The 24,145-nt window shown below is 35.4% G+C and overlaps 6 protein-coding genes across 10 annotated transcripts; 3 read left to right on the top strand and 3 right to left on the bottom strand.

Moving 5' to 3' along the window:
* Nucleotides 1–405: 405 nt before the first annotated feature.
* On the bottom strand, nt 406–2,042 carry LOC106385408 (bidirectional sugar transporter SWEET10-like). Its single transcript, XM_013825329.3, has 6 exons — nt 1,836–2,042; nt 1,701–1,737; nt 1,402–1,612; nt 1,151–1,312; nt 942–1,061; nt 406–851 (listed from the first exon to the last, which is right to left on the bottom strand). The coding sequence occupies exons 1-6, from the start codon at nt 1,879–1,881 to the stop codon at nt 558–560; spliced, it is 870 nt and encodes a 289-aa protein (XP_013680783.1). The 5' UTR covers nt 1,882–2,042; the 3' UTR covers nt 406–557.
* A 6,823-nt stretch (nt 2,043–8,865) lies between these two features.
* On the bottom strand, nt 8,866–9,553 carry LOC106385267 (mitochondrial import inner membrane translocase subunit TIM8). Its single transcript, XM_013825190.3, has 2 exons — nt 9,400–9,553; nt 8,866–9,231 (listed from the first exon to the last, which is right to left on the bottom strand). Exons 1-2 carry the CDS (start codon nt 9,445–9,447, stop codon nt 9,049–9,051), a joined length of 231 nt encoding a protein of 76 aa, XP_013680644.1. The 5' UTR covers nt 9,448–9,553; the 3' UTR covers nt 8,866–9,048.
* A 608-nt stretch (nt 9,554–10,161) lies between these two features.
* On the top strand, nt 10,162–11,866 carry LOC106385956 (uncharacterized protein DDB_G0283697). Of its 2 annotated transcripts, none has more exons than XM_013825853.3 (3): nt 10,162–10,893; nt 11,207–11,286; nt 11,417–11,866. In XM_013825853.3, exons 1-3 carry the CDS (start codon nt 10,314–10,316, stop codon nt 11,606–11,608), a joined length of 852 nt encoding a protein of 283 aa, XP_013681307.2. In that variant the 5' UTR covers nt 10,162–10,313; the 3' UTR covers nt 11,609–11,866. The 2 variants fall into 2 exon arrangements, with proteins under 2 accessions (XP_013681307.2, XP_013681308.2); XM_013825854.3 differs by having other exon boundaries at nt 10,165–10,893; nt 11,207–11,271.
* A 204-nt stretch (nt 11,867–12,070) lies between these two features.
* LOC106387519 (beta-taxilin) lies at nt 12,071–15,632 on the top strand. 4 transcript variants are annotated; one of them, XM_013827388.3, is made up of 12 exons: nt 12,071–12,322; nt 12,911–13,244; nt 13,327–13,421; nt 13,499–13,595; nt 13,703–13,770; nt 13,867–13,944; nt 14,329–14,393; nt 14,590–14,656; nt 14,749–14,931; nt 15,021–15,077; nt 15,150–15,245; nt 15,314–15,632. In XM_013827388.3, exons 1-12 carry the CDS (start codon nt 12,296–12,298, stop codon nt 15,446–15,448), a joined length of 1,302 nt encoding a protein of 433 aa, XP_013682842.1. In that variant the 5' UTR covers nt 12,071–12,295; the 3' UTR covers nt 15,449–15,632. The 4 variants fall into 4 exon arrangements, with proteins under 4 accessions (XP_013682842.1, XP_013682843.2, XP_048608354.1 ...); XM_013827389.3 differs by having other exon boundaries at nt 12,072–12,322; nt 13,502–13,595; XM_048752397.1 differs by lacking the exon at nt 12,071–12,322 and adding an exon at nt 12,724–12,771 and having other exon boundaries at nt 13,502–13,595.
* Nucleotides 15,633–16,028: 396 nt separating this feature from the next.
* LOC106387520 (pyruvate dehydrogenase E1 component subunit beta-1, mitochondrial) lies at nt 16,029–19,455 on the top strand. The gene is made up of 14 exons (XM_013827390.3): nt 16,029–16,248; nt 16,344–16,408; nt 16,509–16,571; nt 16,805–16,885; nt 16,977–17,003; nt 17,087–17,149; nt 17,225–17,311; nt 17,460–17,585; nt 17,996–18,129; nt 18,225–18,297; nt 18,412–18,477; nt 18,644–18,682; nt 18,768–18,892; nt 18,977–19,455. Exons 2-14 carry the CDS (start codon nt 16,355–16,357, stop codon nt 19,140–19,142), a joined length of 1,104 nt encoding a protein of 367 aa, XP_013682844.1. The 5' UTR covers nt 16,029–16,248; nt 16,344–16,354; the 3' UTR covers nt 19,143–19,455.
* A 140-nt stretch (nt 19,456–19,595) lies between these two features.
* On the bottom strand, nt 19,596–22,757 carry LOC106387521 (probable serine/threonine-protein kinase At1g54610). The gene is made up of 7 exons (XM_013827391.3): nt 22,079–22,757; nt 21,705–21,989; nt 21,147–21,467; nt 20,750–20,977; nt 20,530–20,630; nt 20,319–20,445; nt 19,596–20,216 (listed from the first exon to the last, which is right to left on the bottom strand). The coding sequence occupies exons 1-7, from the start codon at nt 22,400–22,402 to the stop codon at nt 19,881–19,883; spliced, it is 1,722 nt and encodes a 573-aa protein (XP_013682845.1). The 5' UTR covers nt 22,403–22,757; the 3' UTR covers nt 19,596–19,880.
* Between the last annotated feature and the right edge of the window lie 1,388 nt (nt 22,758–24,145).

Genomic DNA, 24,145 nt, shown 5'->3' with positions numbered 1-24,145 from the left:
TCAATTTTGAACACCGAAAGTAGTTACAAACGCCGTGGGGACAACATGGAAATCCCTGGAGACGATAGCAAATGGGAGACAAGGAGGAAACAAGAAACAAACATGAACACCAAAACTAATACAACCTATAACCAGATCAACTGAAACCCAAACTTCAATGAACAAACTTGCACTACAACAAGACTTCTTTGATAAATATTTGCTAATGTGCAAATATTTACTAAATATTAGAAATACCATATATATATATATACTAAATATGATATTATTATAACTTGTTGCTAAGTGTAAACTTTTTAGTATAAATGACAAGATGAACAAAATTAATATAGTTTGATTTTGGATTTTACAACTGAAAGAAAGATAATAGACAAGTCGATCTATTTTTGTTACAAAGGACACCCATACACAAGACATATTCATTTATTTAATTTAATAGAAACTTATTTTACATTCAAGATGAGAGAGAGAGAGAGGCCACACATGCAAATTAAACATTAACTTAGCAGACAAGCAACTAAAACACACAACTCCACACTTGATAGTTAAGAGCTTTATTAATTCTTGGATATAAGAAGCATTTCTTTGCTCTCCTTCATTTTCTCAATGTCTCCTTTGATCTTCTCGTCAATGGTTATGGTGTCTTCCATGTCCGCACTGTCCTGTGGCACCAAAGTTCTCATCTGTGAGGAACAAACCATCGAACTAAGCCTCACGACATCGACAACATGGTCAGATATTTCCTGGAGGTTAATCACTGGTGGTTCCAAAACCTTTGTCCCAGGTTTCTTGTATATCATGTAAAGTATCATTTGAAGCACTCCAAAGATGAAACCCAAAACATTTGGAAGCTGAAAAAAATAATTAAAGAAACATTAGCTTTCAGAGCTCGAGCATAGAAAAAAATAAAAAAAGCAAATATGAAGACTACTTAGACGTACCGCTATATTCATGTCTTTAAGGAGAAGACCGTAAAAGAACCACATGACAGCCGATAAGGTGAGGAAGAAGGAGAGACCAAACGGCATGAACTCTGCACTTCTCGTTTTAATCACTTTCCTCTGTGTTTTCAAGATTAACTTGACCGATTAAAAACAGTTTTAATGAATGAATGAATGAATGAATGAGTAAATAAGAAAGAGAGACTTACAATGATGCCAAGGGGTGCGACAAAAACACATAGAGAGAAGACCATACAAATGTATCCAAGTATTTGAACACGTTTTTGTCCATGAAGCAGAAAGTATGTAAGGAAGAAAATAAAGCCGAACGCAAAAACATCCACAAATAAGACGAATTTCACCGTTAGAGTCTGCCATATCGAAACACAACGGTCAAAAGATGTAGTCATTCTTGTGTGTACATTCAAGATAAGAAGTTATGTTAATATTGAACAAGTACCTTCTCCTTCTTAGGCGCGTAGAATAGGTAGAAGGAGATGTAGAAGATTTGTATGACCAGGGAAACGGCGTTGATAGTGATCATAATCACTACATTCGTCTTTATCATTGCGTAGTATATCCATAGCATCGCACTGAACAGCGCTATCACGTATGGGATAGACTGATACCCTTCAGATGATTTTCTCTTGTAAATACGAATGAACGTCGGTCTAATACATAAACAACACGTATATTTAATGTCTGATGGAAACCGTTATCTATATAAGAGGAACGTAAAGAGAGTCATAAAGCATTTACATTGGGGCAAGACAGACGAGAAAGGAGATGATATTCCCTACAAAATAATTATCCTTATGTTAGAATTCACGATAACTCACGTACATGCATGCATCATGAAGACATGAACGTTTACGTAAACGTGAGAAGATTTACCTAGAATGCCAAAGACCGTACGCAAGACGTCTATTGAAACCGCCATTTTATCTTTTTAATCTCTCTCAAAGTAGTGAAATGCTACTGTGAAGAAAATATTAATAATAATCTATTATAAACTCTCCCCCTCTCTTTCTCTATGAAACCGAAGGCAAGCAAGGAACGAGTAAACACTATGAGAATCTGTTAATGTAAGATGCAATTGTTGATTGAGAAGGGTAGTGATTTATATAGGGAGGAGAAAAGTGTATCAACTTGCAAAATGCGTCTGTGAGTGAGAGAGGAGAACGAAAGAGTTTGAACTCAATGGGATGTAGATAGTGGGCAAAAGGAATCAGAGAGCATTATCTCTACTTTACAGTTGTTTACTGCATGCCCCGAAGGTTCCCCTTTTTTTAATCTAATTAAGCTTAATCTTACCCTTCGTCTATTGATTTTTATGATTCATCTACTTATAAATATGCCTACGTAGTTTCTGCGTTTTGTGTGAGCGGTTAAATCCTCTCTGCGACCTTTTAGTTCTGCAGATGTGAACATGACTAAGTTTAATAGAATATATATCCGTCTTCTCAAAATAATATATTGGTCAGTATATATATCATAATGTAAATCATATACTTTACTTTTCTATTAAGAGTAATTGCGTGAAATTTTTTTTGACAAACAAATAAATGATTGTGTATGAATTGGGTCTGATCAGTTTTTGAGGGTGGCCAATATAAAGCAGTAAGCCGCTTGAAAAACCACGAAAAATCATGTGAGGAATATAATCCCTCTCCCTTTCAAAAAAATATCCACATATGTTTATTCGTCTAATGAAACAAGACCTAACGAATGATGTTGTGCGCACATTGATGTCGGCATGCGAAGTTAACCTAGTCTTATGATATCTCATAAATCTTGTGGCAAATATAATTATCAAACCCTAAAACCTAAAATGGGTGGGTATCTATCCAGCTCAGCAACTTATGAGCACTAAAATCTTATATCTTGTAAAAGTACCATTCCGGTACATTCTATTGCACCAAATTGTCGTTCTTTCTGACGTGTCACCAACCAAGTAGGTGTTGAGGATTACTACTGTCTACAACTCTCTAGTTTAGGGGTTTACAAGTGCAATGAGAGAATAAGTTGGTCTTTTACCTAAACCGAATTGTCATGCATATAGTTCGTTTTCCGAATTGCAATTACTCATTTAGGAAATCAGGAAACCCCCTTTTGAAATCTTTACCCCAACATATTAACAACAAGGAAAATAGGGAAACCTTTCTCCCTCAGTATTTTAATTATAGTATGTAATCTCGCTAAAATAAATATAAGTGAATCCAAACGATGCAACTGCAATAATCACTAATCCCATTCTGTATAAAAATGAGAGTAATAATCCGTAGTCTATAGGTGGATCCAAAATTTGTAGAGTAATTTGGTTTGGCATTTGTTGTGATGTACAAAACATTTTCTTGAGTGCAGTATAAATTGATATAGAGTATCATTTTGCATTTTAGTTTATTTTTTCTATATAAAAAATCACGTTCATTATTACCAAACTAACAAAGATATCGATATACAATGGAGCAGTTTTCTATCTGGCCTGATTTGTCATTGAAATGAGAACAAAAATGTATGCCTATTTTTGTGACAGTAACGCTACCAATCTCATCGTAAATAATAACGTTTTCTATATGAACATGCTAAACATTTTAATGCACGTTTGATGATATCATTGTATCATTGTTTTCGTCCATATTCTTATAATTTTTTTTTTTGTGCATTTGGACCAGTCTACCGAAATTGAACCATGTACAAGTTTAGAAAACGAGACTTTTTTAATATATATTTTTCGTTAGACAATATGAGATATGTATTAGTAAAATTTTCTAGTTCTTCTGAATTTTTACCCACTGTGTTTAAGATACTCTTGGAATAAAATCTACTCGATCGGACTGTCTTTCTTTTCATGAAAAGTTAATAGTTGTGGAATATTATTACATTCATGCTATTGAAGTTCCGACCCATTATATGATTTCGTTTTCTTTAATTTGCTTGATGTACATGCTCAACCAGTGCATGAGCAATACAGAGTTCGTTTGGACAGTGACTACCGTCGTTATCTAAAAAGATACCAACATTTTGGCATGGTAGCCATATACTGATATACCTTTTGATCTTAAAATTTATAATAATTTTTTTTTGCTTTGTAGTAAGAGTCGTTTAGGATATAACTATCGTTTTATATTTTCCCAGTACAAACAATATTTTCTGTTTTGTCTGTATTAAACAAGAAATTAAACTTATCTGGTGCTTGCAAATAATCTATAAATTTCTTAATATGTATGAAAAATATAAATGTCAATTTTCTCTTAAGAGATTGCAATACATTTGTCAAATGAATAGTACAATACGTTTTTAGTTAAACACACCCAACTTGAATTACTGACTAGGTAACAAATAATCAAAGGATAAGTAAGTTAGGGTCCGATTGGTAATGGCTGTAGCTTTAAAATTTTTGCTGTAGAAAAAAATCTGTAAACTTTTTGCTGTGATTTTAGATTTTATTGCTGTAGAATTTTATGGAAAGCACTAAAAAATTGCTTTGGATATTTGGTTCTGCAGAATACTTGTACAGCTGTAGGTTATTTCAAGAGCTGTGGTTTCAAAAAAAAAATTAAAGTTTGATTGCTCTGAATTTGGTGTTTTAGAAATAAATAAGACTGTGGACAACACCTACGGCAACTACCAATCACCCCCTTAATTGTTAATTCTGAATGCCGATTGATAGATCACATAAAACTATAAAAGTTAATTAGCGCAAGTAACCAAAAGGAATCAAACTGTTTTTTTTTAAAGAAATGAATCAAACTGTTAACCCCTAATACTATGAACACCACAAATTATACAATGAAGGTAACATGGTTTTGGCGATTACCACTTAAGAGTTAGCTTTATGTGTAAATCAATGACGTTAGTGGGAGATACTAAGAATCTTTACTCTAATCCTAACGGGAACAGATCCAATGGCTTAGAGACGATTTGGAATATTTTCCCATTGTAAGAGAATGTTCTGTTTTATTTCTACACAAAGATTCCCTTATTCTTCTTTTCCTCGTCGGGGTAAAGCCACCGCCCTCAGATAAGATATTTATTCCAAAATAGATGTGCTTTTTCTTTTTTCTTTTTAAGTTCTTGAATAGTCTATCATCATTGACATCTTCGCACGATGGAAAAACTCAAAAACTTAAGTAGTATCTTTGACTCTCTTTTTCCATGAATACTTTTTCAGTTTTAATGAAACTAGCCACATGATGATTTCTGATTTCATAGAGGGATTTGCAGCAACTTTTACTGCTTGATTACTAATTACTTCCTTATCGTAATGATTTATGAAGCTTATTTATTGTTTTTAGGTGTATGAAAGATTGCTTAAGCTCTTATTTTCACGATAGCAAAATGCTAAGGTTTATTTTCTGCTTTTTGCATAATTTCAATCAAATTGGTTTTGGAGGTTTTTTCATAATAGTGCTTAATTATGTAAAACTTGTATTTTCTAATTTGCTTTGATTTCTCTAATTGGCTTAACATCGTCTTTGAGGTTGGAAATGAGTAGGGGTGAAACTTAAATATTTTATGTGGTTCATAATCAGAAGCATCCACTTTCTCTTTGAAAGCCACTTTCTGACACAATGTACATAGACAATAATCATTGTGAACGCAGCCCTCCATCGGTTGGTGCTCCATCTCCTTCACACGGCGGTTTATTGTTCTGCTCGACGTCTCTGGTTAAACCTTTATCGGATGTTGACACGGGTTTGCTATATTGTCCAGGGCCTTAGCCCAACTTTCAAAGCTATGCGTGTTCATTGAATAAAGGGTTACCCTTAGAGTCTTCTCTAGCTACATCTCATTGGAATTTTAATCCCATTACCAAAAATTAAGGCCTCAGTTTCTCACTTGTAGCTACGGTTCTGGAGTCTTGCAACTTTTGTCACCAACAGTAGATCATCATCAGAGATGGTCACTAAGTGATTTCAAATTTTTTTGGATTGGGTTCTTCAACGCTAGTTCTAAATTCAAATTCTTCCTATTATTCTAATAATAGGTTTAAGATTTTAAGTGAAGTTTCTTTACAACTCTCTTCTTTTCTTTACTATCTTTATCCATCGTCATGTTTTACCTTTTTCACTTATCGTCTTGTTGTCGAATGTATACTCAGCCCAGTGAGTTTTTAATATAATATAGTATTTGGTGTTAAGAAGTATAAGAGGTTTTCTTCGCTTATCGTCTTGCAATTGCTTCCGTTCATGTTTGTATTCAATTTAATTAGGCGTTGTGAGAAACAGTAGGGATTTTCAGTGTGGGTCTGCATTTATTCGACTATGTGAATAAATCATGTGATTTTTAAGTAGATTTGTCAATTAGGATCGAAACGCGCAGCCGAAACCGCCTAACTCTATAAATTACTAGGTTTAGGCTTAATTGTCTAACCTCCAAAAAAATTGAGATTTTTGGATTTAGTCCATTTTGGTTTTAATATTTTAGACTTAAATTCGTTGGACTAGGACCAACCTAAAAACCAAAATTTAAATCTAAATTTATTTAATTATTTAGAAATGTTGTTCATGTCTTAGACAATATAGAATTAGTGCTAATATTTTAAATAAATATAGAATTTCAATAACTATAATGACATCAAAGTCTAGTTTTAGCATGGACAGTCATTTTCTTAAATAATATAGAAATTGTCTCCTATTAAAACATGGTAAACATTGATTTGTACACATACGTATTGGAAAATTTTATGTTTTGCGATCCAAATATTTTGAAATTTTTATTTTATATTGATATATGTATATATATCAAAATTAAATATTTTATATTCTATGTAATTTTTGGTGACGATAAGAATGTAGAAGTTAGTAAAGAACATCATGATCTTGGTCCTACAATTTTTACTCCTAAGACCATCATTAACTTCAGTCTCTTAATTGAGGTTCTTAGATTCGGTTAAAAGACGGTTTTTAGCTTTTCTTAGATTTTAGCTAAGAAAAGTTAAGAACCATCTCTTAAATAAGAGATATAAGAGCTGTTTCTTAGCCGAAAAGTGTAAAAAAAAATAAAAAAAAACAAAAAAAAGTCAAATCATGAGTTAAGAACCCCGGCTAAAAGACCGGGGTTAATTATGCTCTAAGAGTTAAAAGAATTTTATTTTATTTCTATTTGTTATTACTGTTTATTTGGTTTATTGCTTGAGATATTTATTTTAGTTTAGGATTTTATAAACATATATGGATGATTATTCAAATTTGGAATTATATTAATTCTGGTTCTAAATTTAATGGATTTAATAGTAGTTATCTTTTCTTAAAAGCCCAAAAAATCATCCCTTATATACTAAATAAATCACAAGTCACTCAAGCAATAAGATTTTGACATGTGTAATTGTTTTACAAAATTCAAGTAAATCAAAACCATACCACGTTCTATTGACTTCAAATATTTGGTTAACTGCAAAAATTCCTATTTTTCTCTCACACACGTACAAAAGTGACTTTAGTAACTTTTTCAATATGTAGCCGCTTCATCTCTCCATTTTTTTTTAAAAAACTATATATTTCTTTTTTTTTTGGTGTAAAAAGAATATTAAGAAGAAATGAGAATCTTTCTCTCCCTTGCCCTCCTCGACAGTCATCTTTTAATGGTTTTATTTTAGTTTTGAATGTGGCAAAATTTGATTATTTAAATCATTTATTCTCTTTTCCTGAACACATTTATACTACCTTTATATTTTTCTGCATGATTCAAAGTTGAAGATTTTATTCTTCTATTTTGTGGCTTAAACTTTCACAATGATGAAAAATCAGAGATTTTTTTCACAAAATACTACTATCAGAAGCATGAAATTATTCTAAGTATGGAAAACTTTTTTATGGACAAAGATAAACACATGTTTAAGTATGTTTAATAGTCTTCTTTTATATAATAATGCCCATACGTAGCACAATGTATACTTTTATGTGTTAGAATATATCTTAATTTTTTTTTGCAGAAACAAGCTTTCAAAAACATGTATGTTGTATATATTTCTCAAAACTAACATCATAGAAATTGGTTCAGTATTTCCAAATTTATGTATTAATGTGTTATCTAGGTTAAAAAATATATATAAATAAAACAATAATTTATTTTGATAGTCATTAAAATTTTATGATCATATAGTTTAGTAGCACCGGGGATAATACTAGTATAATAGTAATTTTGCTGTTGTCCTTTTTCTACTGTTTAATTTTGCTGTTGTCCTTTTTCTACTGCTCAATCACTTTTTGTCTAATTTCAACATCCAGTGCTTCTAGTCTATATGCAGATGTGGAGCAGAGAGGTTTTGCTATGTGGACCTCTTTTGTAAGTTACCATTCAACATTAATGTGGTATGTTTTTAATTTGAGAGGACAAATAGTTTCAACAAATGAATGCACCAAATGTCAAAATAAATGTTAAAGAAATTATTCAATCTAAAACCCCCGTCTTTTAGTCTTCTCGACTAATACACTTCTATTTTGATTTTTTTTTTTTTAAAAGAGAGTAGTCTTTTATCGGAGTGTTACAAAATCCGGTTGAAATCCAAAAATATATACCAACATTGCAATAAAGAATTATGATCACCATTGAATTTTTTAAACCGCTGGTACCATTCCACCTTTCCCATCTTTCTTTATATACATATTCTGATTTCTTACACAAGTTCACATTGGGTGGTCTCATTCAGCCCTTGTTACTGATGGTTCCTCTTTCTTCTCCCTATAACTGAACCCAATGCTCACAAATGGATTAAAGAATATATAAATCCTTTTATAATCCAATCAGTTTACCCAGCTTATAACACTGAAAGAAGCGAATAGAATAAGTTGTTTAGAGCTGGTTTCAACTTTGCTGACACATTGAGATTATGGTGAAAAGGGGCACAATATATCCAACGATGTGCCCGTTTCACCGTAATCTTAATAAGCTGAACATTCCACACTGATTCATTAGTCCATGAAATAAAAATCTCAAATCACATTACCATAAACTAATCCCACAACAATTCATCCAAGAGAAATATTATCGCAGGGGTTCAACACCAGTTGCCATGAGAAGAGAAGAAAAAAAACGGTTTTCATAATAATAATAAATAAAAGGGAAAGAAGTAACATCATCATGATCATGATGATAATGAAAATCACTGCTGCTGAAAGCGTTTCATGATGAGCATAGTCATGTCCATGTATCGTAAGGCGCAGTTACTGAGGCAAGAAGTCTCGCTGGAGCTGAATTTGCTTCCTGGCTTGTCCACGCACTTGTCCCAGCACGAGCTTGTTATCTTCGCCACCACTTCGTTCGCCATTGCCCTTTCTTTCTCTTGCTGTTGTTGTTACACACATAAACACACACACTCATTTCAAACACATCTCATGAATCGATCCAGTCATGAAATGAAGACAGCTACTAACTAGTTCATGGTTCTAACTCTTCAAGCAGAGAATATGATGAGCTATTTAGATTTTATTGAACAAGAGTAAAGTAGACTTACGCTGAGGAATTGAATCAATTGGGGGTTGTTTGCGAGGTTAGGATCCATGGCGGTAGAAAGCTTGACTCTGCTCGACGACGACGAAGTTGGAGAAGAGGAATCGAATTTCTTTAGCAACTAAAACCCTAAGTATCCCCAAAGTCACATTAAAACAAGGCGCCGCTTGCTTGCTTATTGGGTCAAAGGCCCATTCGAGGCCCAATTCTTTGTTATTTCCAAGGCCCACAAAAATCATCCTTCTTGTTTTATTATTTTCACAATATCACAGTTCGAGATTTACTTGATAAAATCAAAATATTTTTCTCGATTACAAACGAATGTTACTTGAATATTTCAACTAGCACTCTCTTGTTAGTTGTGTTTGAGTTCAGTTTATCAATAGAACTCTTCCCGGATGGTTAACCAAAAATAAAAAATTCTTCTTCATTTTATATTATAGTGTATTTGTATAAAAGAGCTTCATAACTAATACAACACGAATTAGTTAAGAAGATTCTCTAAAATGCAAGATCAAGATAATTTGAAGCAATACGCAACGAATATATAAAGTAATTGAGTCGCTAAAGTTTATCTGCAAATTTAGGAGAGGCTAACTGCAAGTCAAAAAGGACAACAAGAATGAGTAGGTCACTTATTAGATAAAAAGTTAAGAACCAACTCATGCATATGTCTAAATAAATCACTATTTACCAAATTTAGCAAATAAACTGCAACTAACCAATCAACCCATCACCCAATCTCAGCCCTTTAATAATCTTCTCTGATTCCTAAAATGATCTTCCATTCTTCACAAACCCAATCTCTTCTCTCCTCTTCTTTGCCTTAATTCAAGAATCTTCTCCCGCCACCCAACCGCCGCTGTATGATCTTTTTGGTGGCGGCGATTACCCCATCTATTTGATAGTTTTATTGATATGGGTTGCGGTAGCTCAAGGCTAGGAGGTGGTGCGGCGGCGAGAGCGGGTGAGGGCGGCGTTGTGCCACTTCCGGAGGGAATACGTCCGCTTCTCAGGAGGAGATTAGAGGAGATGAAGAAACGGAGCCATGCAAGCGTCTTGAAAGGAAACCAGACGCAGTCGACGAAGGAGCTTCTAAGGCACGGCTCCTCTGAGGACGGAGAGGAGGCGGAGGAGAACGACGACAGCTTGAAGCTGTCGGCTAAGGTGGCTCCTGCGCCTGATCATCACGTGGAAGATAAGAAAGAAGTTATTTATGAGAAGATCTCTTCGATAAAAAATGTTAAAGAGGGGGAAAAGGTTGTGAAGAAACAAGATGAGAAAATTGATGATGTCATCTCTATTAAGAAAGAAGGAAATGATGAGGACATCATTGTTAAGAAGCAAGGAGATGATGGTCTTGATCATGATGATCATGATGAAGGGAGGATGAGTAATTTTGATGAGAGGATGATATGTCCTGGATCTCCAAGCTTTAGGGTTTATTGCATTAATGTTACTTCTTCTGATGATGACGATGATGATGATGATGATAAAGGTAAGTTATATACGTTCGTTTACTATATTTACATAATTACATATATACAAGTATACGTACCAAATAAAAATCTAAAAGAAGAAAAACAATTTACTCTCTATATATGTGGAGGAATGATGATGCATGCACATCACACATGTGCATATGATTGGTAGATATGTTTTTATTTCTATAGAGAATGCTGATTTTTTTTTTTGTCAAAACAATATAGATATTACATTGATTTTGTCTAATGTTAAGTTTTGCTTCATTTTAGATCCATAGTAAGATTCATAGTAAAGTGAATTTATTAAATTATCCATTATCTTGGCAGAAAAAGATGGTGAAGACAAGAGAAAGTCGATGGAAACCCAAAGTGTCATCATAGAGCCAAAAGAGGTAGAGCCAAAAGAGGTACATATATCTCTTTACAACAATTTAAGTAACTTACAATCTATTTAAAGTGAACCACATTCATCTATCTTCACCATTCATATGATATACGAAGCTCTCTAATATTGATATATTTGTATTCTATGAATAGATTACGACACAGGAAAATGAAAGCATTGTCAAAAAGGAGAAAAAAGAAAGAAAAGGAAAGAGATTCGGAATGGCATTGCCAAGGAAGTATTTAGCAAATGTAACTGCACCGTGCTATGCTGGTGCTGGTAGAGGATGCATGGGCAACAACACTGATCATTCTCGTGTGGTGCAAGAAAAATCAAGCCAGTGATCAAACGTACAAAATATGTTTGCCATCTTTGTTGAAGGACGAACGGTGTGTGGTGTAAACGTACGGGGCGATGAATAATCAAAAAGCACCCAACCATGGAAACTACTATAAGCTTTTAATTAGACGTTTGTTTTGTGTTAAGATACTCTTGTTTCAGAATTTGTACAACCTCTTGTTCGTCTTTGCTTTCTCTGAGGATAAATTAGTGTTTGACGAATTTTACTGTTTTTTTTTTTAATTTCGCGTGAAAAGATGTAACTAGTTGAACTTGTGCAATAAACAAAATAGCTGTATATTTTGCTTTTGAGTTAGAAAATGAAAACTATTGTTCAACTACAAAATCATTTACAAGCAAAAGAAATATAAATAACTGAAATTGGAAAAATTGAAACTGTGCGAGAAAATGTTGTCTATTTTTAACACGTATGTCTAATTTATCAATAAAATTATTTAGAAATTATGATTGTCTACCACAATGTTTCCATTGTCCTTGTCCATATCACTAAATATATAATTAACGAAAAATAGACAACATTTTCTGCCCCTCACCAAATATAAAATCACACACAAGCTAATCTTAAATCCTTCGATCAAAGTTTTCACTTTCATCACTGTCCAACTTTCTCTCTCTATGACAATTCTTTCTCGAGTGATTGTCGTACTCTATCTCCGGCGATTGTAGCTGCCATGGCGAGTCTATGGAGAACTACACAAGTGAGTCTTTTCTTCTTATACCTTCAAGTCATTTGTGTTTAGATTTCATTAATTTTCAATTTCCTCTCACTTAATTTGTCTCTTTTTCAGTGTTTTATCTCAAATAGAAAACATTTAAAGTATGTGCTTGAGTCTTGGATTTGTTTGATTCTAAATATATTGTTTGTCTGATACGAACATACAAAGTTTGAATTACTTTATATGTGTTTTAGTTCTTTGTGCGGCATCCTCGATCTTAGTTTTAATCTCTTCTTCCTTCGGTTGTTGGTTATTAGATGAAGAGAAACACATGTATGCTCTCATTAGAAGAAATATATGGAGTGATGGAATTGCAATATTTGGGATTTTTTTTTTTAATTCGACGGATATTCATATATTTTAGTGTAGTTTCAGTTCGGGTTTTGGATCGGGTTAGAATGTTTCGGGCGCGTAGCAAAAACAATACAGAGGTAGTGGCCGTATTGGTGGTTATTATACTATTATTAGTTGAACTTTGAAACAACAGGTTTTTTAGTTTTTTGTTTCTCCATTAAAAGTAATGCTCAGTTTTCTTGTTGTCTAATTCTCCCTTCCGACACACTCGTAAAGTTGGGGGGTTTCTGTCCCAATCTCGCGCTCGCTGCCAGATCCAGAGTCAAAATGGAGTCACCTCACTCGAATTTGCTCCCCGAGGTCGATTCCCTACCCGATGGATTCGTCGACGGAGCTGCTGACCCGCCTCCGGTGGTGACCGACGAACAAAATCGTAACGATGATGTCCCGATCGAGAAAGCAGAGAAGCCCAGGACTTTCCCCGTTCCGCTCTGTGAAGAAACGGATGGTAATGACAACGGCGGCGGCGTTGATGACCTAATCAAGGTCTCCAGCAAGCTTAGCTTAGAGCAGAAAGAATCATCTCCTCCTCCTATTACTACTCAAGCATGTGAGAGAAGAATTGAATCTTAATTGGCTTTTTTTTTTCTTTTCGTATTTGTAACCTAACTTTGTTTCTTTGCTGAGTTAAGTAACAGAAGGGGCGTCTACTCAAAATCCAAACTTGTGCAAGGACAAGGCACCGGACTCAGCTCAGAGTGTGGATTCGGTCAAACCCAGAAAACAAGTTAGTGTTTTTTTTTTTTTCCCATTAAGCAAAGGCAGAATCATTTATGTTTATGTGGTGCTGATTGATATTGGAAGCAGGAGCGTAAGAATTCAAAAAACATGTTCAAATCTGAAAAGGAGTTTCTTGAATTCATGCTCAAGTATCAACAAGTCCTTTCTGAAAGAGATTCTGGTAAAATTAATTAGGACAACCAGTTTTGTTTGTGTCACTTCCATTGTTCTATGCTTTTGAGAGCCAGCAAAAGTCATTTGTTTTGTTTCTCCTTTATTTTATGTTAGCTATTACTGTCCGTGACAAGCTTGAGTCACTTTGTAGAGAGTTACAACGTCAAAACAAAATGTTGATGGTATGCATTCTTTTCTTCTTCTTATTCTGCTCTTTTTACTCTACTTTCTTTGCCTTATAGAGTGTCTTGTCTTGTTGTTGTTCCTTTGTATTACAGGAAGAATGCAAGCGGGTTTCGACTGAGGGACAGACTTTAAGATCGGATTTGTCGAACAAGTTCCAGGAAGCAATCAAGGTTTGATGAACATTTGAATTCTTCCCAGTGTTTTGATCTTTGCTGCTGGTTATAAAGTTTGCCACTAGTATTTGGTAGTAAGGACTTTTTAATATATTTGTTTATCCTTCCTCAGTAGGCAAATCCCGATGCATCTCGTTCTGAGTTATTTGCTCATGGAAATAATCTAATCCTTTTTCTTCTTCCTTAACATGTGAAAGCCCGCACTAATATTGGCTGGCACATGTTAGTTTCACGTAGATGGAGACTCTGTAACAGACTGATAGAACATTAATTTGATTACTTTGTAGGCTTTTGCAATATTCAGAAACTTGTAAAAATGAAACCATCCTTTTTCTTTTTCTGTTATACTCTTGACCTTACTAAATTCACTTTGGTTAATAGGATGTGAGCATTAAGTTGGACGAGCAAAAGGATGAAAGCCTCTCACAACTAAAAGAAAATGAGATGTAAGCCCATAGAACACAATCCCCACAGTTTAGATTTGTAGTGGAGCAGGAAATGTTATAGCACATGTAGTATTTTATACATATCATTTTGTTACACAAAATTAAAATCATTATGACTAGGCTCAGTCACATTCTGCAGACTATATTCTAGAGGTCCTTTGGCAATATCATTGGGTTTTGTTCACTTAATCTCCAGGTTAAGGACGAAGTTGAAGCATCTGGCTGATCAATATATGCTTTCAGAACAACAACATGAGCAAAGAGTACAATTTATATTCTTTCTTCAAACTATATATATAAAGCATCATTTAACTGTGACCTATTTATTTATTTCCGTTTGTTGAAATGAGAACAGTTGAAGCAGAAAACACTGGAGCTACAGATTTCTGAATTAAAAATCAAACAGCACGAGGAGAAACTCATCCATGAGCAGTCTCAGATGAAGGTTTACGCAGATCAAGTTTCTCAGCTTTTAGCAACGGAGAAAAACTTGCGGGTGCAACTAACATCTGATGGAGAGAAGTTCCAGCAGTTCCAGGTCTGCTCTCTTCCCCCTTATTTTCTTGCAGAGTATTCATCTTCTTTTCTTCCACAAGATCATTTGTAATAAATGAAAACATGATGCAGGATGCGTTGGTGAAGAGCAACGAAGTGTTTGAAACATTCAAACAAGAAATCGATAAGGTAAAAAACATATCTTTGAAATGCTACTTTCTGTGATCCTTATTGAAACTGATCCTATCTTGATTCATATAGATGTCAAAAGCAATAAAAGAACTGAGGAAAGAAAACGCATTCCTGAAGAGCAAAACCGAGAGATCGGATCTTACTCTCATAGAACTCGTTGAAGAGGTAAACCAAACCACTTTTAAACCATTTTTGTGAACCAATAGAAGATAACAATGGTTTTGGTTGAACAGCGTGAAAGATTGAAGAAACAGTTGGAGAAGACAAAGAATCAGAAAGATAAGCTTGAATCGCTTTGCAGATCCCTTCAAGCCGAAAGAAAGCAAAAAGAAACTAATAACACTAGTGATTCTTCTGCTCAAGCTTGAAGCAGTGAGAGAGATTGATTATGATTTTAAGGTTTTTGTTTCTTTGTTTTTTCTTTTTCTTGTGGTAAACTAATTAGCAATTCGGGGGATCATTCAGAATGTTTTTTAACCGGAACCAAAACGAATAATCATATTATTGGTTATTGTTTTTTTCTTATATTCAAAATATCTGAACTAGACCAAATCGATGTCTGAATAAACATTTTATATATTTACACAAAAATGTGGGGGAATCTTGAGCTACCGAGAAATTGGTTACAATTTCAGTTTTTCCTTGTGGAGTTATAAACTAATTAGTATTCAGATTAAAAAATTTAATCTGCAATTCCAATTAGTCAACTTTAATTTCAAATATAAAAAGCAAACTAAAAGTAAATAAATAATTAACTAAGAATAATATGTCTCTCCATATTCGTATTCTTTTTAAGATATAAAAAGCGTTTCACAGTGTTACAAAAAAAAAAAAAAAAAAAAAAAAAAAGCGTTTCACAAGTCATTATGATCAAATGGAATAAATAATAACTCCAGTTGAGAAAGAAAAAGTAAAAAGGAGAAAACGTCAACCATTTGATCAAGACCTATGTAACTAATCGTACGGCTCATGTGATTTGAGACGAATAAAAAACCTACTACTCTTCTTCTAATTGAAATCGAGCTGTGTTGCTGTTGTTACAAGAACAACAAACAAACAAAAAACAGTGCCCTTTCGCGCAAGCTTTGAGTCGTCGTCCCTTCTCTCTTTCGAATCCGCCGTCTCCGATACGCTTTTTCGCCGGCGCGGTAGATCGTTCAAAGCTAAGGTAATCAATTTCCCTCTGCGTTATCGATCTTCGATTCCTTTTCTCCGGATTGTGACCCGACGATTGTTAATACTGCTGATTTTTGGTTTTACCAGTAAGAGAGAAAATGTGGGGAATCTTGAGGCGAAGTGCCGTCGATGGAGGAGGCTTCTCTGCTTCGGTAAAAAGAGTCTTTTGCTCCTTTGCTTTTTGTTTTATCTCTTCATTGACGATACGATTTGAGATTCTGATTTTTTTTCGAAACTGGATTTTTTGAACAGTCTCTCAGAAGGACGCGATTCGCTTTGGTTTCCGCAAGGAGCTATGCAGCTGGTTCAAAAGAGGTAAACGTGTTTATCGAAATCCACCTACTTACACATATGCCTTGTGTGCTGTAGTCTCTCTTAATCTAATAAGCTGGTGAAGACAATTTTGGATGATTAAAAGTTTTAATTGAAAGACAATCTTGGATGATTAAAAGTTTTAATTGAAAGACAATCTTGGATGATTAAAAGTTATAGCTAGTTCTTTGTGTATGTAACGTCATTTACATTTTTGTATGTATATCCTTGTTTAGATGACAGTCAGAGACGCTCTAAACTCTGCAATCGACGAGGAGATGTCTGCAGATCCTAAAGTATTCGTCATGGGTGAAGAGGTTAGTTGCAGCTTACATTATTGATTATATCATCTGGCGTTTATAGTCAGATATTGATATTGATATTTCATCTTTTGTCTTATTTATGTAGGTTGGACAATATCAAGGTGCCTACAAGGTTAGAATTACTTTGACCTGGTGGAAATATAGATTTTTAGTTTTTACTTTCTCTTCTTCTGACCCTTAATCATGTACTCTCAGATCACTAAAGGCCTATTGGAGAAGTATGGTCCTGAGAGAGTTTACGATACCCCTATTACCGAGGTTTGGATTTCTTATATTACTTTCCTTGTGTCCGTTTTCAAGAATTCTAACAGTCATCTTTGTATCATGTCTTAGGCTGGATTTACTGGAATTGGAGTTGGTGCGGCCTATGCTGGCTTAAAGCCCGTTGTGGAATTTATGACGTTTAACTTTTCTATGCAGGTTAGCGTTGGTTTTGTGTTCTATTTTTCTAGTACTACATTGACCTTGACCTTGCGTAGCATCACTATTGCGTTATGGGATTATGCACTGTTGTGCAAAGACATTCTTTTTCTATGTATCCTTACATCTCTGTTGGAATTTGTTTCAGGCAATTGATCATATCATAAATTCTGCTGCAAAGTCGAATTACATGTCTGCTGGACAGATAAATGTACCCATCGTCTTTAGAGGACCCAATGGTGCTGCTGCTGGTGTTGGTGCTCAGCATTCTCAGGTAAACGCTAACGCAAATTCTGTACAACATACCTTTTCCTTCACACAAAAGAAAGATAATGATAATCAAATAGGATCTTTGGCTTTAACGTTGATCAAATTTTCCCTTAATAAATTAGCCATTTAGCTGATTGATTATGATAAAAGTTCTTAGCACAGTAATATGCAAACTGTTTTCTCTTGAGCTTGGTAATGAACACATGAAACCATGACTGTCTCTCTTAGAGAAGGGCCTAGAATGTATGACTAACATGATTGGTAGATGTATTTATGATTGTAGTGGTACCATTCATTGTTTAAGTAACATGATAAATACTAGGATCCAGGAGTAATCTGTGTTTACGACTGCTTGTGGCATTGTATATGTATATGTGGATGTTAAATGAAGGTTTTTTGTTATACATTTTGCAGTGCTATGCAGCATGGTACGCCTCAGTTCCTGGTTTGAAAGTTCTCGCTCCATATTCAGCTGAAGATGCTCGTGGTCTTCTTAAAGCTGCTATTAGAGACCCTGACCCTGTTGTCTTCCTTGAAAACGAGTTACTGTAAGTAGTACGTCTAATCTGAATTCTTGTCTATATGATTAGAGCCTAAAGCCACACACATAACAAACCCCTCTTAATTTGATTACGTCATACAGATATGGTGAATCATTTCCAATTTCAGAAGAAGCACTTGATTCAAGTTTCTGTCTTCCCATAGGCAAAGCCAAGGTACTTGTCGCTTGATTTATATCGCCCTCTTTGTTTTTTTTTTTGTGTGTGTTTCTCTTTCGTGTTTCTTCAGTCTAGCACTAGGATGCTTTAATGATGTATTGGCTATAACAGATTGAACGAGAAGGAAAGGATGTAACCATAACAACTTTCTCGAAGATGGTCGGTTTTGTCCTCAAGGTTTGACCATCTCCTTTCAGTAATTATAACTGAGAACATTTTTGCTAGTTTTCTGTCGCTAGATCAAGTATTACTCTCAGAGGATTTTTGCCTCGCATGTTTCTTACAAAAGTGGTGTTCCTCTTTGTTCTATCTCTGAATTAAACTTAAATGTAAATGATTCCAGGCAGCTGAGAAGCTCGCAGAAGAGGGAATAAGTGCAGAGGTATGAAGATTTTCAGTTTTTTGATCTTGTGATTCTACATCAAATACGTAAGCTCTGAATTTTTTTGTGGTAATAAAATGGATAGGTAATAAATCTGCGGTCAATCCGTCCGCTAGACAGAGCAACCATCAATGCTTCAGTGAGAAAAACAAGTAGATTGGTAACAGTTGAAGAAGGTTTCCCTCAGCATGGAGTCTGTGCAGAAATCTGGTTAGAAACGAATCTATTTTTGGATTACTATATCGCTATTGTCAGAATCATTGATTAATGTTTGTGTTATGGTGGTGGGATCAGTGCGTCGGTTGTGGAGGAGAGCTTTTCATACTTGGATGCACCGGTGGAGAGGATAGCAGGAGCTGATGTTCCAATGCCTTACGCAGCTAACCTAGAGAGATTGGCTCTTCCTCAGGTAGAGGATATCGTTCGAGCAGCCAAGAGAGCTTGTTACAGATCCAAATAAAGAAAATGATCATCGTCAGAAACCACCACCAACACATTTCTTCTTTGATCTTTAAAGGAAAGGAAAATAAGAAAAAAAAGGAGAAAATGATGTCTCTTTTGCTACAAAACACCCGTTACTCGTGATTTTATTTGATCTCTTGCTATTGTTAATCCTCTGGCTGCGGTTTTTCATTTTTCCTTTTTGTCTTGCGGATTGAAAATTATACATCTTTGGGAGTCTAGGAAGAGAGTTCATATAACACCTGCCTTTTCTTTTGTGAAATGGTTGGGCTGTCTAATCCCAACAAATAATGAATGAGGTGTTCCTAATCCTGTTTTATGTTCTATAATTGTTCAAGTATAAGTCATTTCCAGAATAGTTTAATTTGATTTCCATTTAGTGTGTTATCCTGATACGGTTGACACCTGCTAAAAATTGATATATGAAGTGAAAACTTCTCAGAATTTACAATATTAGAAGATGGATGGCTTAAACTCATCTGGGTGAAGTCAAAGTGTTTTGAAACATTCCAATCTTTGAAGCCTCAAAACACATTTCACCAACTGTACAATTTATAAAGTAGGATTCTAAGACTACCTGAACTGTGTTTTTTTACACCAAAGTCAAACCACATTTTCATTTGTGCACTCTCTCGCTCTTTCAATTCTGCTACAAAGAATATGAACTTCTTCAACCAATACTTTATTATTGATGCACTAATAAAACTGTCAACTCATTTCCCCCTTTCATCTAATCCTATCTCCGGACCCCAAAAACTTCTGATCTGCTCCTGAAAAGCAAGTCCATAGAGAGCCCAAGCACTGGAGGAGGTTTAAGACCCCATATGTACTTTCTAGAAGAAGAAGACCCGTCTTTGTTTGAAATCTTTCTCATCGATGATGTCCCTTCCCCAACCTTCAATGATCTCGATGACCCGAAAGAAGCCTCATGCGTTGCACTAAATACTGAGCTTTTCTTTGATTGATGATGATCTTCTTCCACTGGGTGTTGCCCAACTGCACCATCCTGGTGAGGAGGAGGGAATTTCTCGCTCTTGCTCTTCCCATTTGTGTGTGGCAACACTCTGCATCTCTGTAAAACACAGTGGGAAAGGGTTACGTTACATACATATTGTGTCTCTATGTGTGTGTGTGTGCATGAGTATGAATGAGATGAAAAGAAGAATGTGCTCACATCTAAGGTGGCTTGATTCTCGGCATTAGCTTCTGGAGCTGGAAAAGCTCGCCCAGTGCGATCCCCGCGAAACCTTATTCTTCTAGCTCCTTCTACACCATTAGCTTTTTTTGCAAGACTCTTTTGCCTAACAAATGAGGAGATCAGTTACAAATGAATCTAATCAAATAGCATCCAGAAAACACATAGAAGAAGATGTAAACGTTAGTACCTTCTTGCCTCTTGGTCCCTTAGCTTTATATTAAGTTCTTTGGAAGGTGGATATTTTGGTAGACTTGATGGATCACACGCTAATGGTTCACTCGTAAAGAACTGTACACACAAACCAAATTATAGAAACTTTTGCTTGCATTACATATCTAATCACAAACTAACAGTCTCATGTTTTATATGCCACACAATTAAAAGATTAGAAAGCTAAGATGACTCACTTCACTATTTAAAGCTGAGGTAGAAGTTCCACGATCATCAGGATCTATAGCGAGAAGTGTCTCCACTAGATGCACAGTTGATGGAGCGAAGCCGCTAAATGCTTCAGACACACAACGTTTGTACGGATGCTGCGGCTTAAAAAGGGTAGCGTTGGGTAATTTGTACTTCCTCCAGTACAAATCTGATGGGGAGCCACATAACTTAAATATCTTATGAAGTTGTTCTACCTAACAAAAAAAAAAACAAAATTAGTTTTAAAAAAACAATAGTCTTTATTAATTATGCATTTATATGGTCCCAAGATCATGAAGTTGGTTTCCAAAGATAAAAGTTAAACTCACCAAGCAGCATTAATTTTACACATCTGTATCTGATAGCTAAAGGTTTTGGTTTTACCTCGGTTCTTCCTGGCATAACGGGTTTGCCAGCAAGTAACTCAGCCATGATACAACCAGCACTCCAGAGATCAACACCAGTGCCATAGTTGGTAGCTCCAAGAAGAAGCTCTGGGGGACGGTACCAGAGCGTGACAACACGACTAGTCATTGTTTGCTTTTTTTGCTTTGGGTCGTAAAACGTAGCCAACCCAAAATCAGCAATCTTCAGTATTCCATTGTTATCTATCAGCAAATTAGAGCCTTTTATGTCTCGATGTAACACTCCTCTACTATGACAATGCTCTAGCCCAGATAGTAGCTGCTTCATAAAGCACTTCACCTGAATAACAAACAAAATGGACGTTAATAATTATCTAGAAATACTTTTTGTTGCGACGGACCAAATGTACTCTTGGGCCAGACGCTCTACTAGAGCCAGGCCAGATGTCCGTGTTGGAGGCTATATACTCAACTAGAGCAACATCTGGTGACGGACATCTGGCTCTAGTAGACCATCTGGTCCGTTAAAACACTTTTCAGCACTTCTTAAAGTAAAAAAAAAAAGAAGACAACAAACCTGAGAAATATCAAACTTGGAACCTTGAGTAGCAGCAAGACCAGTGAGATCATGGTCCATATACTCAAAAACAAGGTAGAGACTACAAGAAACTCTGGAAGCAACTAAGCCTTGAAGCTTAATAACGTTAGGATGATCTAGGCGTCGCAGCATAAGAATCTCTTTGGCCATGAACTTTACACTCTCAGCTTCCAAATTATCAAACCTAACTTTCTTCAATGCTACAATATCTCCAGTCAATAGATCCTTAGCTTTGTACACATTGCTGTAAGTTCCTTGCCCTATCTATTAAAATTAAAGGGAAGAGTATTTATTATAGGAAACAACTATATAATTATATTAGTGTTTTGATTAATACTTAATTTAATGGTTACCTTGTCGAGCTTCTCGTATGTGGTGGCTCGTCGAGGAGTGAAGTCTTTGATGGATTCGCCGCAAGCAGCAAGCAGCCACGGTGGCCATCCTTCCGGCGCAGAGAGACTCATCCGTAACGTACGGCGAGAAGAGCCGCCGGAGAAGTCGCCGGTGTGCCACGTTCTTGCCGTCTGAATCTGACTCTTCTTTCTTCCTCCGATGTCGACTACCTCCGGTACAGATACAGAAGAAGGCAAATGATCCGTCTTAGTATCACGGCGGAGGTTTCCAGGAGGAGGTTCACCTTTGGCCCCGGCGGAGTTTTTGCAGAGAACGCAGCCCATATTGTTTGAATCGCCGGAAGCTCTTTTATCGCCGTGAACGTTAAACCGCTGTAACACAGTGGAAATCGGAAGTTGCCAAAAACGACAGTGTTTTGAAGCAGACGAGTCTTTGGCACGTAGGAGAGTGGAGCACGGTGGTCTTCCGTTAATAGTTATTAACGGTGTGGTTTCACGTCAATCTGAGATGTGACGTCATCTCTCTGTAACTAAAAGAGTTCTGAAGAATATGTGCGCTATTTATTACGCGACATGCCATAGAGTTTTGGTATTTGTACATGTAACATGCCTGAAGTAAAGTTATAAAACTGATCAGCTTAATGAAGCCTTTGTCATCCGTAATATGCTGAAGCCCAAAAGTTATTCTACTTTTTTTTTGTTCAAACGCATTTGACTTTTTGTGTATTTTCCTTTCACTAAAGTCTATTTATGATCCCTATCTCATTATTATTTAATTTTGGATACCGTTTTGTCAACGAAAATAATAATTTTAGAATCAATATTTTTATATGAATATTAAAATATCTACGTTGTATTCCGCCAATAAATTATTTTGTAAAGGTGAGCATTTTTCAGATAAAGAGAACAATTCACGACGCTAAAAATATTTTATTTTCAGTTATGTTAATATTTTGCTACATCCTTCCATCGAAAGATAAACAATTCAACAAATTTTAATTTTCAATCATGTTATTTTAAATGATTTTTAAAACTACATCTTCATATGCAACTTTTGTACTTCCATCATTTAGATTAATTTTGTTATCTATATAATTTATCAACATATCATTAAAATCCCTAATGTTTTGCAGCTTCGCTTTTCAGTAACACAACATACAATACACACTTGATATTTGTACCACTTCACCTAAACCCAATTGTACAACCATACAGTTTAGTAACAAGTGCATCGTAGCTTCAGTGCGCATAAAACAAAATAAAAGCATAGATTTAGTACAATTGTACACTCAGACAATTTTTTTTTTTTTGTCAACTTTGTATTAAGGCTTAAAGCCAATTTAGAGTACAAACAGTTCAAGCCCAAGAGCTAACAAAATTACATTCACTCTCATGAAGCCCGTACAATAAGATAAGGATGATTACATGCTCTCCACGTGTTGCTACGTGGCTTCTTCTCCTCGTAAAACGAAGATCGAGAGTTTCACCGGACTCTAGCCAGTCGGACAGCGCCGATCTCGAGCCATCGTTTCGCTTGAATACTGTTTGTAAGCTTTTCCTTCATCATTCGCTGCCAATTCAATGGGTTCTTCATCCGCTTGCTTGATATGAAGACCAGTGGAAAGCTTCGATTAAAGAGAAACAAAACCTTGTTGGAACACCTTCATAGAAAGCTCCATCTTATCTGATTCTGTTTTTCTTCAACAAAGCACAAACCAAACTCACAGAGACTTGATTTTCGAGGATACTTTGTCCATACAAAACAGAGATAGATTCATTCCTCTACAACACATGAATCTGAGCATATCTTGCTTACAGAGAAAAACCCTTTTAAATTGAACAGAATAAGGAATTGAATACCCAAAGGAAAAGCAACCCTATAGCCAAAAAACTTGACCGCTTCCTCATTAACAGCCTTGTCCTTAACCTATTCCCCGCATGCTCAACCTTCTTCCTCCCTGCCCTCTTTTCTGACCACAGTCCTTGTATTGTAGACCTTTCTTTTAAGATGCCTTCCTTTGGAACCCGTCCTTTTAAATTCTACAACTACTTAACCAGCCATCCGGA

This window comes from Brassica napus, chromosome C3 (assembly GCF_020379485.1).
Source record: "Brassica napus cultivar Da-Ae chromosome C3, Da-Ae, whole genome shotgun sequence".
In the NCBI taxonomy this organism is placed as follows: domain Eukaryota; kingdom Viridiplantae; phylum Streptophyta; class Magnoliopsida; order Brassicales; family Brassicaceae; genus Brassica; species Brassica napus.
The sequence above is the reverse complement of the archived record's forward strand: the minus strand, read 5'-3'. Positions and strand labels throughout refer to the sequence as shown.

Coding starts and splice junctions, on each gene's coding strand:
- LOC106385408 (XM_013825329.3), bottom strand. CDS start 1,881: ATGGCGGTTTCAATAGACGTCTTGCGTACGGTCTTTGGCATTCTAG. Junction 1,613..1,700: donor CTCGTCTGTCTTGCCCCAAT/GTAAATGCTTTA, acceptor TTTATGTATTAG/ACCGACGTTCATTCGTATTT. Junction 1,313..1,401: donor ACGCGCCTAAGAAGGAGAAG/GTACTTGTTCAA, acceptor TCGATATGGCAG/ACTCTAACGGTGAAATTCGT.
- LOC106385267 (XM_013825190.3), bottom strand. CDS start 9,447: ATGGATCCTAACCTCGCAAACAACCCCCAATTGATTCAATTCCTCAGC. Junction 9,232..9,399: donor AATTGATTCAATTCCTCAGC/GTAAGTCTACTT, acceptor TAACAACAACAG/CAAGAGAAAGAAAGGGCAAT.
- LOC106385956 (XM_013825853.3), top strand. CDS start 10,314: ATGGGTTGCGGTAGCTCAAGGCTAGGAGGTGGTGCGGCGGCGAGAGCG. Junction 10,894..11,206: donor TGATGATGATGATGATAAAG/GTAAGTTATATA, acceptor TTATCTTGGCAG/AAAAAGATGGTGAAGACAAG. Junction 11,287..11,416: donor AAGAGGTAGAGCCAAAAGAG/GTACATATATCT, acceptor TTCTATGAATAG/ATTACGACACAGGAAAATGA.
- LOC106387519 (XM_048752396.1), top strand. CDS start 12,739: ATGTTTCGGGCGCGTAGCAAAAACAATACAGAG. Junction 13,771..13,866: donor GTCAAAACAAAATGTTGATG/GTATGCATTCTT, acceptor TTTGTATTACAG/GAAGAATGCAAGCGGGTTTC. Junction 14,932..15,020: donor AGAAGTTCCAGCAGTTCCAG/GTCTGCTCTCTT, acceptor AACATGATGCAG/GATGCGTTGGTGAAGAGCAA.
- LOC106387520 (XM_013827390.3), top strand. CDS start 16,355: ATGTGGGGAATCTTGAGGCGAAGTGCCGTCGATGGAGGAGGCTTCTCT. Junction 17,150..17,224: donor ACGATACCCCTATTACCGAG/GTTTGGATTTCT, acceptor ATCATGTCTTAG/GCTGGATTTACTGGAATTGG. Junction 18,683..18,767: donor AAGAGGGAATAAGTGCAGAG/GTATGAAGATTT, acceptor TAAAATGGATAG/GTAATAAATCTGCGGTCAAT.
- LOC106387521 (XM_013827391.3), bottom strand. CDS start 22,402: ATGGGCTGCGTTCTCTGCAAAAACTCCGCCGGGGCCAAAGGTGAACCT. Junction 21,990..22,078: donor CATACGAGAAGCTCGACAAG/GTAACCATTAAA, acceptor TAATTTTAATAG/ATAGGGCAAGGAACTTACAG. Junction 20,631..20,749: donor CCTCAGCTTTAAATAGTGAA/GTGAGTCATCTT, acceptor TTGTGTGTACAG/TTCTTTACGAGTGAACCATT.